This window comes from Parasteatoda tepidariorum, chromosome 1 (assembly GCF_982258835.1).
Source record: "Parasteatoda tepidariorum strain Cologne lab strain chromosome 1, Ptep-v5.0, whole genome shotgun sequence".
NCBI lineage: Eukaryota > Metazoa > Arthropoda > Arachnida > Araneae > Theridiidae > Parasteatoda > Parasteatoda tepidariorum.
The window spans coordinates 22,455,960-22,477,064 of record NC_141755.1 but is presented as its reverse complement, the minus strand read 5'-3'; the positions used below and the strand labels follow the sequence as shown (position 1 = coordinate 22,477,064).

Genomic DNA, 21,105 nt, shown 5'->3' with positions numbered 1-21,105 from the left:
TATATAAATTAAATTACAACAATCTGAATTAATATAAGAAATATTGTAGTTTGAATTAAAATATGAATTATTGCTATTCGAATTAAGAAACTGTCGATTTTCACTGTATAATTTAAGCATGCTTATTTGACAAAATAAGGAAGAAAAACCAGCAATATTGGTTAATCAATACAAATAACAAACATGTAGTAAGACAGAAAGGACAAGTAAAAGCAAAATCAATAATCCAATAAAAGAAAAAGGACTAATATTTCTCCTTGTATATTGAAATGATCCGAATTTCCCTAGAGTAATAAAGAAAGATATTTAGAACGCGCCCTATAATAACAAAGTAAACCATACTCAGAAAACAAGCTGTCCTCCATAAAAGGAAGAAAAAGGCGCGGCTTCATTAAGTAAAAAAAAAACGAGCTCCTTGTGTAAGCGAGTGTAGATTGGCTCCAAGATATATATAAAAAAGATTAAATGTAGAATTATAAAACATAAATAATCAATAGAAATAAAACTTCCAATTACTATATATTTTACAAATTATATTAATTTTTAATATTTATAGGGAATTCAGTTAAAATATTTCTTACGTTTTTATATCATTTACGCTTTAATCACTCAAAATAAAAAATGCTTTATTTCATTTACTAATTGATCCAATAACATTAATTTACAAAAACTCTAAATATATACTTAACAAAAAACATACAATATAATTAATATAGTGAATTAAAAAAAATAGCATTATAGCTTTTTACAATGTTTTTATCGACTCGTGTGTATCTGGCAATCGAAATTTCGGTCACTTTCCGAATCGCAAGAACTCCCTGCCTAATGACAATGCAATACTTTTTAACTAACTAAAGCTCACAAATTTCAGCAAGAGTACTGACTTTACTGAATGATAATACAAGTTTCAATTGTACTTGACCACTACAAATAAAACTATAAACTATCGTCAATCAAAATGTCAGCCACATTCTGACTAGCAAGGCTAAAGCGTCCAGATCTCAACAGGAGTTCTTGGCTTGATGACAATGCGAATTTCACTACCATTATAAGCCATTTCACTACCACTATATTTCAAAACTACTATAAGCAGAAGTCACAAAATATAATTCCAACAAATTTTTGATTACTTTCCAGCTATCTAGGGTGCCCAAATTTAACTAAGTTTCGAGCCAGAGATGGCAATACAAGTATCAATTGCTTCCAAAATGTTTCAAGTAAAATTCAACTTCAAATTATCGCCAATCGAATATGTTTCCAACGTAAACAAATTAACAGACACAAACCTGAAAACAAGTAAAATTAAAATTTAAAAAAATAGCGTTTCCAAGTAAACAAAAGAGAAATATATATTTTTTTAACACACCAAGTGAAAAACGTGATCGTACATGATTGTAATAAATTTCGATCATTACCAGAATTCACTATTCTGTAATACGTTTAACGTGAGATAAAAATAGAATTATTTTCTCTTTTTCAGTATACTTCATAATCATAAATTTTTAATGACAGGAATTGATTATTTGATTTTATTACTTAATTGATTTTATTATTTTTACATGGTTAAGATTGGACTTTGCGTCGAGCTAAACGAGTTCGGATAAGGATATTTCTAAAATAAAACTAGTTTTATTAATAATATATCATTACTTAACTATTTTCTGTAACTATTACTAGATATTGAATCTCTCAATAGATTAATAGCCAGATAAATAGTTTATTTTCAATGAGATATTCATTAGATAGGATACTTGCTTTTTGCGTCGCTCGTCGAAACAATTATTCGATATCAACTATTTATGTTTCAACTTTTAACTAGTACGAACAACCACCAAGTCTGTTATTTAGTAATTAAACTGATAATGCTCATGGGAAAAAAATCTTCATAGGAGGTTATGAATCACGAATAACTAAATTTCAACTTTGGTTACGCTTTTGTATATATTAATCTAAGATTGTATTAGTAATAAACTTTTCAACTGAAAAAAAAATGCATAAATGTAATAACGAATTTAATGAAAATAACGGCAAGAGATAAATAAAACTGAACATTCAACTGAAAAAAAATGCATAAATGTAATAACGAATTTAATGAAAATAACGGAAAGAGTTAAATAAAACTGAACATTCAACTAAAAAAAAAATGCATAAATGTAATAACGAATTTAATGAAAATAACGGCAAGAGACAAATGAAACTGAACACTCAACTGAAAGAAAATGCATAAATGTAATAACGAATTTAATGAAAATAACGGCAAGAGATAAATAAAACTGAACATTCAACTGAAAAAAAAATGCATAAATGTAATAACGAATTTAATGAAAATAACGGCAAGAGATAAATAAAACTGAACACTCAACTGAAAAAAAAATGCATAAATGTAATAACGAATTTAATGAAAATAACGGCAAGAGATAAATAAAACTGAACATTCAACTGAAAAAAAAATGCATAAATTTAATAACGAATGTAATGAAAATAACGGCAAGAGATAAATGAAACTGAACACTCAACTGGAAAAAAAATGCATAAATGTAATAACGAATTTAATGAAAATAACGGCAAGAGATAAATAAAACTGAACATTCAACTGAAAAAAAAATGCATAAATGTAATAACGAATTTAATGAAAATAACGGCAAGAGACAAATGAAACTGAACACTCAACTGAAAGAAAATGCATAAATGTAATAACGAATTTAATGAAAATAACGGCAAGAGATAAATAAAACTGAACATTCAACTGAAAAAAAAATGCATAAATGTAATAACGAATTTAATGAAAATAACGGCGAGAGATAAATAAAAATGAGTTAGGAAACTCACCTTCAACTCGTAACCGGGCTTGTAGTGAGTAATTCATTCCCTTTTCATTCCTTGCTATGCAATGATAAAGGCCATCATCAGCCAGGCCGACATTGTCCAGTTTTAAATCATCACTTTCTAAGATTCTGTAATTGGCATGACCAGCATGATGCAAACTACGACCATTCTTTTGCCACGAGACGGTGGGTTTAGGATCGCCCGCGACAGCACAACGAAAAAGGACACTTGAGCCGGACAGCACAGTAGCGTTACGTGGACCCTCCAAAATGATAGGTTTACCTAAAACTGTAAAGAAAAAAATATTTTTATTAACACAACTTTTTAAAAAATTGTGTGTAGCCAAATTATTCAACAAAAAATAAGCACCTTTTAAGCACTTTTCAAACACTCAACAAATATTTTTAAGCACTTTAAAAAAATATCATAATTAGACAAGGGTGGAAAGTTTTTGACAATTGACGGTTTTATCTTGTTTTAACTGTCATGTCGAGAAAAAAAAAACCTTTTGGCATTGTTTTTGACAATTGTCAAAAATCAAGAAATTTTGAATCATGTAAAACGAATGGGGTTCTCATACGCTACGAACTGATAATACGCCAAAGTAGAATGATTGGGTTTGAATTAATTATGAAAACGTTGAATAGAACAATGTGAACTGTGTCTTTTTGGATAATTCGTAGCGAAAATCAACATGGTAAAAGAAAAATCTTGTTTTGAAAAAAGGAAAATTAAGCACTTCTTAAAAACACCCAATAAAAAAAGCACCTATAAGGACTTTTAAAATACAAAAATAAGCACCTTTAAGCACTTACGCTACGCACCCTGTTTTATCTGTTCCTGCAATTATTACCGATTTTAACTTTTTAACGTTAAAATAAAGTAATCGTTAGCTGTCGTATTAAGTTCATATATAGTTGCCATACTGAACCGAAGAACTTTTTTATGTTCATTTTAATAGATTTTATGTTTTTATTGATATAAAATGCAGGTTAATAAAAAAAAAAATACTTTTTTTAAAAAAGAAAAAAACGCAATAACACTAACACAATAAGTAAAAAATATATTTTTTGAATTTTATCTATCGTCAAAGCCTATACCGTCTTTTGTAAGCAGTATGTGTTCAGTAAGCAGTAAGTACAAAAAGTTTCGTCAAAACGATAAAAAAAAAATTCTATTAGAATGTAATTATAGAAGTAACTGCAATTGATAGCAGTAATAATTCAACAGAACTTTTACCTCCAAAGAAGATGAATTTAGTTGACTATTATTTACATAAACCAGAGATAAAATAATACATTTTAAGAAGAATATAAACAGCTACCAGACATTAAAGCAAAGGGAGAAATGTAATAAAAACATTCATTATAAAAAACAGTTTTATTGCGATTTTTAAAAATAGTTTTAGCAACAAGAACATGATTTGTGATTTAAAATATAGCTTCAAAACCGTTCTGTACTGTAGGTATTAAATAATAATTTTTTCGAAGTTACATTTCAGCAGGGTACGTAGTCAATTTATTCAACAAAAAAAGCACTTTTTAAGCACTTTTCAAGAACTTAAATAAAAATTTTAAGCACTTTAAAAAAATATAATTAGGTAAGGTTGGAAAGTTTTTGACAATTGACGGTTTTATCTGGTTTTAATCGTCATGTCAAAATCTTTTGGCATTGTTTTTGACAATTGTCAAAATTTTTGAAAAATGTAAATCGAATGGCGTTTTTATACACCACGGACTGACGATGCGCCGAAATAGATTGGGGGTGAATTAATTGTGAAAACGTTGAATAGAACAATGTAAACACTGCCTTTCTGCATAATTCATAGCAAAAATCAACATGGTAAAGAAAAAATCTCATTTAAAAAAAGGAAAATTAAGCACTTTTTAAAAACACCCAATGAAAAAAGCACCTTTAATGGCTTTTTAAAAACGAAAATCGAAAATAAGCACCTTTAAGCACTTTTTAAAAACGCTACGCACCCTGATCAGCTACATATTTAATAACCTCGTTTTGAAATAACTTTCAAATTTGCTTATGATATCTCAAACTGGAAAAGGTTTTATTTCCAAACGATTTTGGGAAAAGTTATAAAGACAACAAATACTTTTCGGAAATCGAATATTAAATATCGCCTAAGTAAGTATCGCTTCAAGTAAGATTTAAATTTCATTTCCGCAGAAACTAATTCTTATACATTTCAAAACTTATCGTAAATTAATAGATGCATTTCTAATCATTAGGGAAGACAAATTTACATTCCATAAACTAGGTATTCATAATTCAGGGCTTACTGAAAAGCCAGCTTTAAAAGAAGGAATAATCCGTAGTTTTCAATCCGATTATAGAAGATTATAAGTACAGAGAAAGTGCATTTTCAGAAACTTTTGACTACATGGTTGTGGGAATGATATATTTTTAGAATAAAATGTGACTTAAAACCATAGAACAAGCGATATAGGGGACAACTCGCAAACCATAATAATACGATAGTTTACATAATAATAAACTTTCAACGATGAAATAAGTTTTGTTTTTACCATATACATACGGGTTTGCAAATTCGAATAAAGCCTAATAAAAATAACCAAGACTATGAATGTATTTGTAATGCTAAACATGAGTATGAAAAATTAATCAATAACTGTGTATTAGTTGTTTTTGAGTGGAAAGCTCAACGCGTTCGAGAATTTCCAACAGCGTGCATTATGCTATAGGCTAATTGGAATATCCAGCTCTTCGCAAATTACAGGTGTAAAGCTACGTAGTTCACTGCATTAAGCCTAAAAAATGACGACGGCAGTTTTCAAAATACTATAATAAAAAGCCTACGACATATGTCAATGCTTTTACCTGCTCTTTGCAATTGTTACCGGCATTTAGCGAAATTGACATCATGCAAATTTTAAAAATCTTCGGTATTTTCTAATAGTTCAGTTTTTTAAGAAACATTACAATCGGCCTATATGTCTTTAGGTTAATTAGGATTCGAGCGAGGAACTACTCAGTAAGATTGAATTTGGATTAGGCTAATTACAATAAAATTTTAATACGATTTCTCTGCTCCAGACTTATTGCAAACTACTTAAATAAATCAGGAAAAATTAGCATCTTTTGTAACGGAATAGAATGACGTAATTAAAAATAACGTAAAAATAAAAGACGAAAAGATTAGGATATCTGAAGATGGTAAATTTCTGGGTGCGCTATGGCGTTTATGTGGCGCAGTCACCTAAGGCAGTGTTCTCCAACCCCCGGTTCGCGGACCGGTCCGGACCCATGGATCAAATGGTACTGGGCTGCCTATTTCATTGAAACTGAATTTAAATTCCTAGGTTTATACACCAAATTAAAAATATCTATGTTCCATTAAAATTTTATTTATTTAAAAAAAAGGTGCCCCCGAAGGTAGTAATTTTTTAATGTTTGTAATGTATCATTGTCCCCGATTACTCCCAGATGTAACCGTCTCATTGCAAAGAAACAAGCTCAGGGTTCTCATTGATTTAACGTTCTAGTAAGTTAAAATGTTAAATCACTTTATATTTATTTTTTGGTGTAACTGTATTTAATTTTGAAGGTATGTTTAAATACAATTAAATTAAAATTAATAAATCAAAATAATCTAAAATATAAATTTTTCATTTTGCATTTTTTCTGAATAATTCGAAGCAAAAATCAACATAGTAAAGGAAAAACCTCATTTTGTAACAGGGAAAATTAAGCACTTTTTAAAAACACCCCAATGAAAAAAGCACCTTTAAGGGCTTTTAAAAAACGAAAATAAAGCACCTTTTAAAAAAGCTACGTATCCTGTTATACCTAAGTCAACCACAAATAGTAAAAGTTTTAAATATTGAAATAGAACCACAACAAGAATAGTTTGATGACTTACCAATTCATTTACTTTAACACAATGTAAGTTTCTCACTCTACGAAATTCAACACTGAATATTAGTTTAATGGATAATTGCGAGATTAATTTAGATTTCATTACATCCAGATTTCTGTAGCAGCAGCAAATATAGCATACTAAATAATAACATTTCAAAAATGAAATAGAACCATAACAACACTATTTTAAACATGTAATTCCCGTAGCTAAATTTGGCGTCAAGAGTTTCGGTAATACATTCAAGTTAAATGGTGTGTTAGAAAATTGAACGAATAGTTCAATGGCATGCCAATCCATTTACTTTATAACAATGTAAGTTTCAAATTCTAGGAGACTCAACACTGAATATTAATTTAAAAGATAATTGTGAGATAAAATTTCAGGATTCATTATATCCAGATTTCTCAGTCAGCCATAATTTGCATAACAAAGTAATAACTTTTCAATATTGAAATGGAACAATAATAAGAACATTAATAACACGTAAGGCGCGTCGCCAAATTTGGCCTCAGAGAAAGCGTCTCGAAAATTATTAGGAATAGATTTAACTGTTCAGAAAGGGAAAAGCCACTTTCCCTGCGGGTTAAGAACAAATTCATTCCATCGCATCATTTCAACTCCTCCACACAACCTGCGAAATTTCCCAACTCCGATGGTCACGGTGAATGTTCGGCAACCGCGATTTCATCACATCTCCCAAGAGATGGAACATGGCACCATTTCGCCAATAGCGCCCAGATTAAAATAGGCGGCATGCGGGGCCCTTTATCCCTTTCTAATCCTTTTCTAATTAGAAAGCAGCTGATATCACCGAAGATAACTCTGGAGGACAAGTTTGCATAGACGTGGCGATGAGCTTAAGACGTCGGCAAACTTGATGAGGGAGACCAGAAGGCTATCTGAGAGAGTAGAACTTGGGCTAAGGTTTCAAAGTTTGTAGAAAATGCCCAGAGGATAGTGGAAAACTGAGTGGAAAAATTTAATTTAAGGCTTGAATCTTGGGGCAATTAGGATTGGATTTAATACAATGTGAAGCGCAGGAAAGTGGTGGATAAATTCCCGTACTTGTTTGAACTTTAAATGGCAATTCTATCTCATTAAAGGGAAATTCGTGAGGATAAAACAGCCCAATTAAGGAACTGAATTCAAATTAAAACTAATCCTGCTTATTATCGGGACTTTAAAATAGATTTAAAGTATATATATTGACTACATATTTTGCCATGTTTTTTGTTAATTTATATACTGCCATCTCAAACTGGAACAATACAAACACCATTAACTTCATTTAATATAGTACACTCATAAAAATTAGCAAATTTTGTACAGAAAAACTTTGATGTCTTTGAAACAATAAATCCTATCAACTTTGCTTAGGAAAGAGATAGCTTAGATAGCAAAGCCAGATGTGCAAACAAGTATACAGTCAGTCCCTGGGAAATTATTAGACGCACTATAAGATTCTATGTAAAATCTTAAGTATCAGTTGATACTATACAGCATTATTGTTTTTACACGGCTGAAACCGGTTTATACTTGTTTATGTTCGTCCATCAATTGGTTAACATTGTAATGCAATATGTTAAAAATAAGTGCAAATAGGAAGTATATAAAAAATCTCCTGAATAAAAACCCATTACATGTATGTTTTCACATAAAAACCTTAATAACTTCTAAAGTATTAGTTAGATCGACGTAGTATTAATCTCATTGTATGTAGGAGAAAAAAACATACCTCATTTGTCTAGAGAGCAATATTTATGTTTCTTTTCACCTCTCCTCCCCACCATTGCCTTTCTTATGCATCAATACATAAGAGAAAAAATGACACCGCCCACAACACTTAATCACGAAGCTGCACACGAGCCTTAAAATAGTAGTTAGTTAGAAAACCCACTTCTGTTTCACAATTAAATAAAAGTTAATATTAAAAATCTTTTTTTTTTCAATTTCCGAAACTTAAATTGAATTTGAAAAAAAAAAAAAAAAAAAAAAGCAGCGTAATTTTCCAAAATCCAATTACGACTCGTCTTAAGGTCAGTAGTCCCAACCGAATCGAAAACGCAGACGATTTATCGTCATCTCTTATCAATATGCGCATAGAATAAAATAATTTTCGGAGAAATATTTTCCAATATGTGTTCCAGATTCTGAGGATCGAAAGAATGCTGCCACACAAGATATATCTTAAGAAAAGACTCTTCAACCATTACAGAGATTTCCACTAAAGGAAATATGTTCTTTTCTTCGATCGTTCCGTCAAGCTTAATAAGGATAAAATTTATCGTCGATGGTGATTTCTTGTTTCGATTTGCGGTTTTTATTCTTTTATTCCAAGCGACTGTCGCGATCTCTGCTGGACTCTCTCTCCTCCGTTTGACAAACGACGAACAATGAGATCTTTTTCATTTCTTCTTGCATCATTGACTTTTCCCTGAAGTGACTTTGCTTTTCTTGTTGTCGCTTCTGCTGTCCATCACTGTCGCCACCAAATTGGATGTTTTTCTTTCTTTTCACCAAATTATTTTCTCCGAGAATCCCCCTAACAGACCATCACTTTTCACCTTCTGTTGTCAAGTTTCTGAAAAGTTGGTGGATTGGTATGAGTTGGAAGGAAAGGGATGCCGATGAAAAATCTATCTTCATTCATACTATTTATTTTATTTCGTTGAAATTTATTTCTTTGTAGTTGAAACAGTTTAACTTGGTGGTTACGATTTATGAGTTTAGGTTCAAAATATGGTATTAACGGGGTGAAGTTTTGATTTTACTTTCGTGTTATTTTTAGATAAATATTGTAATGTGATAAATTCGTGGTTCAGAAACAGAATGGATAAAAGTTTATTTTGTTATACAAAACCCGGGCATTAGGCCACTAAGAAGTTAGCCTAAATCTTATTTTCCAATATTTTAAGCTGTTTTTCTAAAGCTCTGTCGCCATATGCTATTCACATAACTGCCGTGAATTAACCGTTATTCATGACTGTTACCCTATCTTTAGCCCAGGGCCTCTATAATAATTTTGAACCGGTTGTACTAGTTAACTATATACTAGTTATACGTAACTCTATACTAGTTCTGAACGAAAACGTCAATGCAAAGGAAAGTCGCAGTTTTTTGGAAATGAAAAGCGTTCGTAATTTTTTCTGCCTAATATTTAAAAAAGTGACTGCAACACTGCATTACTTTGGGCTCATAAAAATGTACAAAAATTGTGAATTATTCATTGATTTTGATATTTTTCATTTAAAAGGAAAAATCTCGCCAAATAGGCGATTTTTTAAAAAAGTTCAATAATTTCAAAAACTATGTTCTTAATTCGTTTTAAAGCCAGTTAATACTTCTTGCTAGACGGTACATAAAGTTTAAAATTATAGCTTTGCCTCTTGCGTAAACTGTGGCTTTTTCATAATTTCATAGTATAAAGAACTTAGAAAAAAGCAAATAAATAAATAAAAAAAACAGTACAGAACATTAGAATTGAAAGTTGATAGTGCAGTGCGGTCGTTAATATGTTTTTATGTCCGTGGACTAACCAGAGCGGCATACTGAACAGTTAGATAAGTCCCGTATTCCAATTTTGAAAGAATGAAAGTTATTCGGCGAATATTTTCAGTTATGACTTTTGTTCATTCGATCATATGAAAACTATAGCTTTCTAGAACTATGCGTTGAGTTAGTCATTATCGAAATTAATTGTTCTAGCTTAAAACTTTTATGTAAAATAATAATGCTGTTACCCAAAAATAATTAATGCAGAGAGAAAAATCTTTGCATTTCATAACCGTCGTTGAACAGCCAATCCAATTTTGGGTTCACGACTACCTATGTTCAATCCCGTAGCCTTGTAATTTTGAACCCAATACAGAAGACAAGGGAACTCCTCAATCCAGTATTGGGAGAAATTTGCCTTCGTGGGAGACTTCTTGATGCAACTAACCTGCATTTCCGTTAAATGGAGTGGAAAACCACGGTTTGCCTGACGGTAAGGGGACTCATGATACGTCTACCAATAAGGATATTTTACGTCAGCATTGTGGTCGGTACAAGTTGCACTGTAATACATAGGATTATACGTTATAGAATTTTAAGAAAATTAATAAAAAATCCAAGGGCTTAAAATAATTAGAGCAGATAAAAAATATTAAAAATACAATATCTATCTATGACCATATGCATTGAATGTATCAATATAAAAATAAATTGTTCCAGCTAAAGACTTTAATGAAAAGTAATAATAAAATAATTAGGACACAGCAAAAATTATTACTATCTAAGACCATGTGTTCCTCATTATATTATTTTATAACATTCTTTGGAAAAATTAAACTAGGTAGACTGATTAAATTTTGCAACGAACAAATCATAAGAGAAAGTAAAACAAATATTATTCATATTTATGCCCTAAAAAAATTTAGTGTGGACAAAAAAATATATAATAAGTATCTAGGACTATATGTTTTGAATAAATCAATATCAAAATAAATTGTTCCAACTGAAGACTTTCATGTAAGTTTATGAATAAAAGCTATAAGGTCTTAAGTCAAAGAGAACGAACAACACAGTCATTGATTTTAAAAGAAAGAAAAAAACATTTCCAAAGTAAGTTTTATCCTCAATATCACACCGTAAAAATGTTCGATTTGGGTTGTTCTGTTTCGTGGGCAAAAATTGTTGTTTAGCATCTGAGGGTGTATAAGTATCGGCGAAGCACAAAGAGTAAAAGCTTTTCTTTTTTTTCGCACAATCAAAAGTATTTTCTCTCTCCTTTTATAACCCTTTATCGTGAAAAGTTTTTAGAGTTCGGACTTCTTTTCTCTGCGATCAAATGACCCAAACAGAGAGCAGAAAAAAATAAATAAATTGTACGATTGCAGATAAAAATATGAGAACAAATGCGTTTTCTAAGTTTAAGAAAACATATATATAAACCTTTAACAATAAAAATAAAAACGCAGAAAATAAAAGGGCTTCGGGGAAGAGGTCAAACTAAGCGAACTTGTTCAAGAATTTCACATGAGGATCTTATTTGAAAAATGGTAGCTCCCAAAAATGAATTTTAACTTTATTTTCTTTTTCTTACATGTCATTTCTATTTTAATTTAAAATTAGTATAATTACACTTTATTTCAAACCTCACACACAGGATACTACAAATCTGACAAGATAGGATGAAAAAAAATCGCACTCATTAGACTTTAAAGCTATGTATCTTAAAAAAGATAACGTTGGCACAATGCTTAAATCACATATTCACATAAAAACATAAATCTGCGTTATATATACTACATATGAGAATTTTTACTTTCCAGTATATACCTCTATTAAAAACTAGCGGCTATTTAACGTTGCTGTTCTTTAAATAAAAATTAACCACTTTTTTTTCGATAGTTGTAATAACTCCTTTTAAAGTAGTACTTTATTTAAAATGATATCTTTAGCAATTTGAAATTTATTTATTTATTTAATTTTTTTGAGCCGACAAATTTTCCTCTCCCTGACAATAAGTTCAGTTCCAGCTTCGACAATTTTACTATACATTTTTACGCGCTTTTGAATTTCAGATTTCATTTTGAAATTTTTATTCCAAGAAGGAAAATTAACCAAAACTAATAACAAACTAATAAAAAAAACAAGTTTACTGCATAGTTAAGTTATTTGTTCATTCTTATGAAAATAATTAAATCTTAGAAACCCTTCTTCATATTTGATCTTAAATCACTATAAATATATTTTTATGCCGAGAACAATCATTTTACAGCAACTTGGCTAACGGGCAATGCCGTTATAATGCAGAAGACCAACCGTATATCTATAAGATACAATAAAATTAAAGCCCTGGAGCGTAGCAAAATCTAGAGCTCCAGCTCCAAAGGAAAACATAGCACCAGATCTCTCCATGTCCCTATCTTTTGGAAAATTAATTATTTACTTTCAAAAAGGATCTTTAGTGGCATCCATTTTTCTGGCGACAGAAACATTACAGCATGGTAAGCAGGCGATACAGATTATTTTTAATCTTAGAATTAAAAAAAATATTGCTGAGACTTTTTTAAAAAACATCTGTAAACTTAATTCTAATCAAAATTTTAAAAGCTGAAGAGTCAAGTATCGCAAAGAACAAAAAAATGAAGAGAAAAAAATATTTTTTTCTTCCTTCCGTTACTTGATTACAGACATTTACTTATTAAACTTTTTTTTAAACCCCACTTTAAAAATTCAAATTAAGTTTAAATGAAATAAAAATTTTATGCGTCGTTTTTAAATAGCTTATATTTGCAAATTTTGCTACAAATATATTAAATTAAGATAAATTCTTAGAATAATAATCTTTGACTGTGTCGGGATCGCAGACTAATTTGGATTTATGAATATAGAGAGGCAGATTTATTCTATGAATTCCGCTACAACGCTAATTGTTTGTTCGCTGCAAATGGACCAAAGACCTTTAATTTTCTCGCGTATTAAATGTATAAGAGGATTTTTCCCGCACATAGAAGAACGAATTTAATTCAATGCTTTTTAATTTAGCTATCAAACGATTTCTTTGTTACCAAATGCAGTCAGTGTCTTGTGTGCCCTGGATGGAATGCATTCTAAGAAATATTCACCTAGACGATTACATTGTTCTAAGAGACGATTTGCTTTTGAAAGCAAATCTTTGGAATATTTTCTTTCATATGTTCAGCAATTGTATGGTTCATAAAATATACTTTGTAAATGACAAAAAACATTATTTTTTCCGTTTGCTTGCCAGACCAGTAATTTTTCCTAGCTTGGAGTAGTTGACCAGCATTATTAGTTGTCTCGCTATAAACAAGTGAGTAAAAAGCAGAACTTTCTTCTTGTAACAGTTCCCTCGCGGAATTAAAGCCCTATAACATCTCCTAACAAATATTGGTTCAACACAAAGAAAAATTGGTTCAACACAAAGAAATTTTATTAACTACAACTATTGGGAACATTTTAATAAACGGCTGAACAGCCATCAGATGACACAGCAAGATAGTTTAAAGGGACTACTTTAAGAGTCTATGATAATTACGAATCTGCTTATCGCCATTGTGGAGTTGAATTACATTATCAACACTAGAAGCTAGTTCAATTTATCAGAACAGTTTTGTTGATGAATTTCACCATCAGCAAGCTGATTAATTTTTCTGAAACTTTTGTTACTTGAAAATTTTCTTCACTTTTTTCTTCCAAAAACAGACAAAAGTTTTATGTTGCCATCTATAACATTAATTTTAAACAAATTTGAAAAAAAATATTAACTTTCGACATTATTGGGGTAAAAAGGGGAACTTTAAGTAAGATATCAGTGATAAAAGGGACTTATAGAAACGAAAAGACTTTTTAGAGGCTTTTTAAAAACATTTAGGAAAATAAGGATCTACTGACAACTCTGAACATAAGTATTGAAGTGCATAATGACTCCTTTAAATTTCATCCGAATTTACTTAAAAACATCTGCCCATAAATTTTGCAATTCTACTTATAGAGCTGTGATGGCTCACCCGATAGAGCGTTCGCCTTCCAATGAAGTGAACTGGGTTCGAATCCCAGCGATGGCAGGTGGATACGAATTCCGCATCCGGCTTACACCAACCACAGTGCTGATGTAAGATATCCTCAGTGGTAGACGGATCATGGGTTAGAGTCCCCTTGCCGTCAGGTTAACCGTGAGAGGTTCTCGTGGAACGAAATGCGGGTTATGTAACGCAAATGCAGGTTAGTCCTATTAAAACGTCCTCCACAAAGGCGAATTTCTCCCAGTACTTGATCCAGGAGTTCCCTTGTCTTCTGGATTGGGTTCAAGATTACAAGGTTACGGAGTTGAACATAAGTAGTCGTATACCAAAAATTGGCTAAGGCTGTTCAACGAAGATTATAAAATAAAATGCATTTATAGTTTTAGGTTAAATGTTTTCTTTCTAGATTATAGTTTTAGATTAAATGATAAAAGACTGTCCTTTCGGGGAATTTTTCATGTCATTTTGTCAGCAAAGGACAAAACTATTGATTGATTGATTGAATGTGGGGTTTAGTGGCACAAGGTCCAAAAATGGACATACTGCGCCAAACACACGGTTTTAAAAACAGATTAAGAGGTTAAGTAAAGCACACGTATAAAATCAGATATAGTGAAAATTCTAAAACAATGTTGTAAAGTTACATACATTAAAATCAATAAAACTGCATGTCAATAAAACGGTAAATTTACTAATCAAATGCAAATCAATAAAACGGTAAATTTACTAAAACACTAAATAGTATAAAACAATTATATACAACTTAAAATTCCAATAGCGCGTAAAAATGCAAAGATGTTAGGATGGTGATTTTTATCTAACAAGTCTTTTATACATAAAATCGTGCTTCCAAAGAAGGTAAGGCGTTGTTGGTTAAAACATGGGCAAGCGATTAAAATATGATGAATTGAAAGTGAAACGTTACAAGTATCGCATCGAGGAGGCGGTTCTCCGAACAGCAAGTGAAGATGAGTCAGCCGAGTATGTCCTATACGTAGACGGGTGAGCTTGACATCTGCTCCGCGCAATTGCAACACAGGCCAAGGTTCTAGCGAGGATTTAATTGTGTGCAGTTTATTTTCAATTTGTAAATCCCAGTGTTGTTGCCACAAGGACATAGTAAATTGTCGTATGTAATTCTTCATGTCAGAAATTGGGACTGATAGTGTTAATGGAGTTGCAGCAGATCGGGCAGCAGAGTCAGCCATGTCATTACCTGAAATACCAACATGGCTGGGAATCCAACAAAATAAAATGTTAAAACCACTTTTGTGAAGACTAACTAGCAGATGTTTAATGATACATAAAATAGGGTGAGCTTCGTTGTTTACATGATTATTCAGCTGACGTAAAACACTTTGGCTGTCAGAGTAAATGCAAAACTTTCGTGCGGTCAAAAGGACAAAACTAAAATATAAAATAAAATAAAAATTACAAAGTTTAAAATCTTAAATAATTATTTAAGATTTTAAACTTTGATTCAAATCGTATATTATAGCTGTTTATCGTATAGCTGTTTATCGTATAGCTGTTTATCGTATATTATAGCATACATTATCTTTTTATACAGTGTTACCATCATATAATTTATTTTTCAATCTTCTAATTAAAAGAATAAATATTGAATGTAACAATGATAACATTCTTTCTTCAAAGTAAAATAATTAAATTTGGAAGTTTAATTCAAGCAAGAAAATATTGACAAATCTAATAATCACCTTGTTTAGCAATCTAATAAAGAAATAAATCTTTCAAAGAGACAAAATACTCCTTACAGACTTTGGTCTAGACTCTAGACCATATTTTATAAAATCTAAATAAAGGTACATATAACAGTTCGTAAAAATAAATATAATTATAATATATAATACTAACAACAGTTCAATTGCTTTATTAAAAGACACAATTTTCAAATCACATCATCAAAGCACCGTAAAATTTTTCATTTAATTTCCTTAATTAAATTCAATTGGTATTAAAGTAGTTAATTATATACTTTTGAAACACATTTTGAAAACTCTCAGAATTGAATTTAAAAAAATGTTTGATATAAAACGTAATACAATGGAAATATAAGAGTTTGAATTAAACAAAAATAACACAAAACAAAACTTAAAAAGTTCTTTTGTTAATTTAGCGCTTCACAAATGTTAGTTTGGCGCTAAACAAATGTTTCAACAACAAAACAGGCATTGTATAATAGCTAAACATTGTAAGAAACTACGACAATGCTCATTTGGTTATTCATAAATGTCTGAATTAAAGAACAGACATTAATTATACAAAAACGTATGAAAATCACAAATATTAAAATAGTTATTTTTATCGTTCGTTTTTATCTTCATCATCACAAAGATTTTATGTTTCTTAAAAAAAGGCATAAAGCATTTTTCGATAATCACTAAAAATTGAAAGAAACAACGGCAATAATTTAACCGTTCCTCAATACTTTAATTACAGAACTGATATTAAATAGTTAATTGAAAAAAAAGGCATTGTGAATTTGATCGTTCATAACTATTAATTACAGATGGCTCAGGGGAGCAACCCAGGTTCGATACCCTGAGGTGACTGGTTGATACGAATTTTGCTACCGGCTAGCACCGGCCGTAGTGTTGACACAGCATATCCTCAGTGGTAGACAGATCATGGATTAGACTCTCCTTGACGTCGGGCTAACCGTGAGAGGTTTTAATCTCCGTGTACCGCAAATGCGTGTTAGTTCCTCCACGAAGGCTAGTTCGACCCAATGCTTGATCCAAGAGTTCCCTCGCCCTTTTGGTTGGGTTCAAAATTACAAGACTACTTAACTGAACAATGATAGTCGTTAACTCAGAATTGTGTCGGCTGTTCAATGTAGGTTATAAAATAAACTATTACTGCTATAGAACAGACATTGCTTTTTCCTTCAAATTTTAGCGATTATTCAATGTTGTTAATTGGGCCATTTATAAATATTTCAATAACAAAATATATATTAAAAGACAGCTAAAAATTGAAAGAGGAAGCAACATTGTTAATTGGGCCATTTATAAATAATTCAATAACAAAATATATATTAAAAGACAGCTAATAATTGAAAGAAATTACTTCTAAACCAAATATCGTAACAGGAAAATGTATATAAATATTACAATGGACAATTCCCAGGGAAATTTTCAAGATAACATTCCTTTTAAACACAATCCTTCAATTGAATTGAATACCACCCTTGTCGACAGAAAGGTTAAGACAAACGAAGAAAAAGAAGTCCCAGCGGAATGAAATTCGTAATTAAGATAGCTAGAACTCTTAATTGTTAATTATAGGAAAGAGATTAAACTGAATAAAAGATTCGTTTGCTGCCAGAAAATTCTCTTCTAAACGCCGGTGAGATTCTCTTTACACTAATTAATGATATAACTATTTCAATTAAAATTTGTTTTGATTTGTTGGGTCGACATCAAAACTGCAATTAGTGCTTATATATCTGTACAGTTTTGTAAGCATGAAAATTTGATTAGGTCATTTGTTCTAAAGGCGTTTTGTTCCCAACTGAATATAGCATTTTCTTAGCAAAAATTTAATACGGCACTAAAGTTTACGAGTAGAGCCTATTGATTGAAACCATTCAGTTGTAAAACGAGTTCCTAAAAATTCTGTTGTTGTTGTTGTTGGCCATTAACGTAGAAGGGGGGGGGGGTGAGATTGTTCTTGTTTTCCTGTGACGCCATCTATGGCCAAGAATTCTACTTCTGCCACACCCGTTTATATGGATCAGATCGTATTTTAGATCGTAATCTTAACCTGATCCACAGATCGTAATTTTAACCTGAACGATCAATCTCCAATTCAGTATCCTGAAGGCCTGGTTTCTTAGGACAGGACGCCGTCAGCTGGAAATCAGCGCTAACCTCTGATTGGTCCATTTGTAAGTTTGATAGTATACGTCATCGAACGCTCATCTTGAACTACAATTGCCGTCCAACTCAACTGCAGTTGGATTACAACGTGACGTTAACCACAGAAGCAATGGCGGACAACATCCAACAGCACATTGAAATCAGCCAAGATTTTTATTTTGACATTAAACATAGCTTCTTCATTAAACATAGCACTCTTCATTTAGCTCAGCTATAATATGTTTTTTCTTGGACAAAGTCATTATTTGTTCTCCAAAACACTGGTCGACAATAACAAAATCAATACAAATTCAAAATAAATATGTGTTTACGTTATTAACGCATGCGCAATGAGAGATAATGTCTGCGTTGAACCGACTGCTCACGCTGAGCTAACAAAAAAGTATTTTTTTGGCGTCAGCTCTGCGTCAACTTTCCGCTGACGCTCAGATAAGGCGCTAGTTCTAGGAAACCAGGCCTTGAGCTAACAAACCAGTATTTTGTTGGCGTCAGCGGGACGTTGACGTCCCGCTGACGCCCAGATAAGGCGCTTGTTCTAAGAAACCAGACCTTAAGAGGTATTGATTTGTTATGGAAACATGGAGGACTTTGTGACCCGACAGATTTAACGTGCACCAGTAACCTTTTACTGCACGAGAAGTGTTCAGCCGGCTGGATTCGAACTCCCGTTTTCACAAACGTGAGTCCAGTGGTCTGACAGCCGGGCCGGGAGGCCCATAAAAGTTCTAAAGATTTGTATGCAGATAGTTCCAAAATTAGATCGATAAAATCAGAGGGATGTTAGAGGCATCAAAATGAAAACTTAACATACGAACATGCAATAGCAAACCATGTTTAGAGGATGAAAATCGTGAAAAACAGGTTTTGACTTCACGTTGCTAAACAGGTACAAAAAATAATACCACAGAAGATTTATTTAATATTTATTACAAGAATTGCTCGAAATGGCTATCGCTAGCGACATTTCAGAGTCTATAAAAACGAAAAAACGATTCCCGAATAGGAAAGCAAAATATCATTCAAGAGCTAAATTTAGGCAGAACAAGCGTCAACTGACTTTCTGAAACGACTGAACCATTTTTCAGCTCTTTTAAATTCAAAACCTAAATGCGTTTTTCGCAATTTCACACCCTCTCAACGTGGTTTACGACTCCATGTTCGACAGTTAGTTTTCATCCTCCTGATCTTTTTTAACTTCAGAATCAATTTTCGAACAAGCTATATAAACATGATTATTGAAATGCGTGAAACAACTGATTCATTTGTGATGTGTGGGTAACTAACATTCTAGTTTCGCAATTTTGAACTCAGAAGACCAGAAGCTCCAATACATAATATTGAGACAAACTAAAGCTTTTTGAATGAAACTAATCTGCATTTACATAAAGAGAGGAAAAACACATAAATGTCACACAGTTAGCCCGATGTAAAGAGATAGCACGAGATTTTTAAACGGATCTTAGATATTTTGGTAGAGATACTGCTGGCGATGACCTTCTTTCTCAGAAATAGCAATCCAGACTAGGCAAGATATTGGTTCCTGTTGGAAAAACGCTCCTGTGCATGATTGGTATGGGGGAAGCCGGCCTAGTCTTGCTCTGATCAGGGCAAGCAATAGGCGTGTCCAAACGGCACTTGCCAGACTTAGAAGCGGACACACTCGATCCCAACGTCACGTTGCGGGCCTTAAAGTCTATCCATCCTGCCCTAAGTGCAATGTGAACCAGTCTGCTCCTGCCCACATCCTATCGTGTATTGGCTGCCAGAAGAGTCACCTAGTCTCCAACCATGCTGCAATAGTACATAACTTTGGGAGCTTAGTGTCATGAACTTGATTTAATGCTTCTGTTCAGTGGCGTACGCAGAATTTTTTCAAGGGGGGTGTTCATAATTTTCTGAAATTACTAAAAGAAATTCGAGTATGTAATAAAGCACTATTATTTCCCTAATTTAGACAGTTAACAATTTTGACTTCTTATTTAGACAGCATTGTTTAGTTAAATTTTGATTTGATTTTTTAAGTTTAAGAACTATGGTGTAATATTTTCTCGCATGCAATATCTTCTGAAAAAAGTCCAATGTCATATGGGTGGGAAGTAACATTTTGAGGGCCACTTTCACATTCATCAGATTTTGTTATGCTAGAAACGTTTTCTTCAACGGAAGTATCACATTTATGTTCAATAGAAAAACTTACATTGGTACCAGATGCTGTCACCTCACTAATTTCAGGTCGTGATTTTTTCTCAAAATGACTAAAAATTGTTAAATTCTTGCGTTTTGGCATCCTAAAGATCCGAGAACAGCAAATATATACATATATTTATTGGCATAGATATATCCGCTATGCTACGATCTCAAAGTTTCCAGCTGGAATGAATAACTTCAACGAGCACAGTATCTCCAATGGTATTGTTACTGATTTCTTCACTAGTCGAAATAGTGGCGACGACGGGTTCGGCGATTGAATTAACTTTTTGTTAAGACAAAACGAAACAGATTTAGCGACGAGCTCCGAAAGACAAGCGGCAGAGATAACTCTTAATCTGACAAACTAACTCCACTGTACTCCGTTCCCCCTTTTATATAATTTTTCACCGCATCTCCAAAATTCTCGAATTGTCTCAAAGACGACAGAACGTCTAGGATTCAAGAATCATCGCGTAAAGACCTTGCGAATGATTGCCAATCTCGAAAACTATCGCAAATGGCAGGACAGAAAGGAACCAGCCCGTAACAGTATCACGCGAATTTGGTTTCAAAAGTACAACTCTCTTATAGTATATGTTTTTTCAGTATTTTGAGAAATACCGTGAGAAAAAAAAGTAAGCATAAGGCAAATAAAAATATATAGTCTTAAAAAATAATAGCCCGCATAATTTCTACTAAAATTTCTATTTTTGCCATTTTATCTGAGCTCAAGGGGGGTGTTTAAACCCCTAAACCCCTC

General features: G+C 31.9%; 1 protein-coding gene across 2 annotated transcripts in view; it reads right to left on the bottom strand.

The window, feature by feature from the left end:
- The window catches only part of LOC107456337 (tyrosine-protein kinase transmembrane receptor Ror2), a 239,832-nt gene that overhangs the window by 64,329 nt on the left and 154,398 nt on the right, over window positions 1–21,105 (bottom strand). For both annotated transcript variants that reach the window (XM_043039181.3, XM_087160306.1), the window contains one exon: window positions 2,830–3,114. In XM_043039181.3, the coding sequence (XP_042895115.2) occupies window positions 2,830–3,114 (285 nt within the window). The remainder of the gene's footprint in view (window positions 1–2,829; window positions 3,115–21,105) is intronic.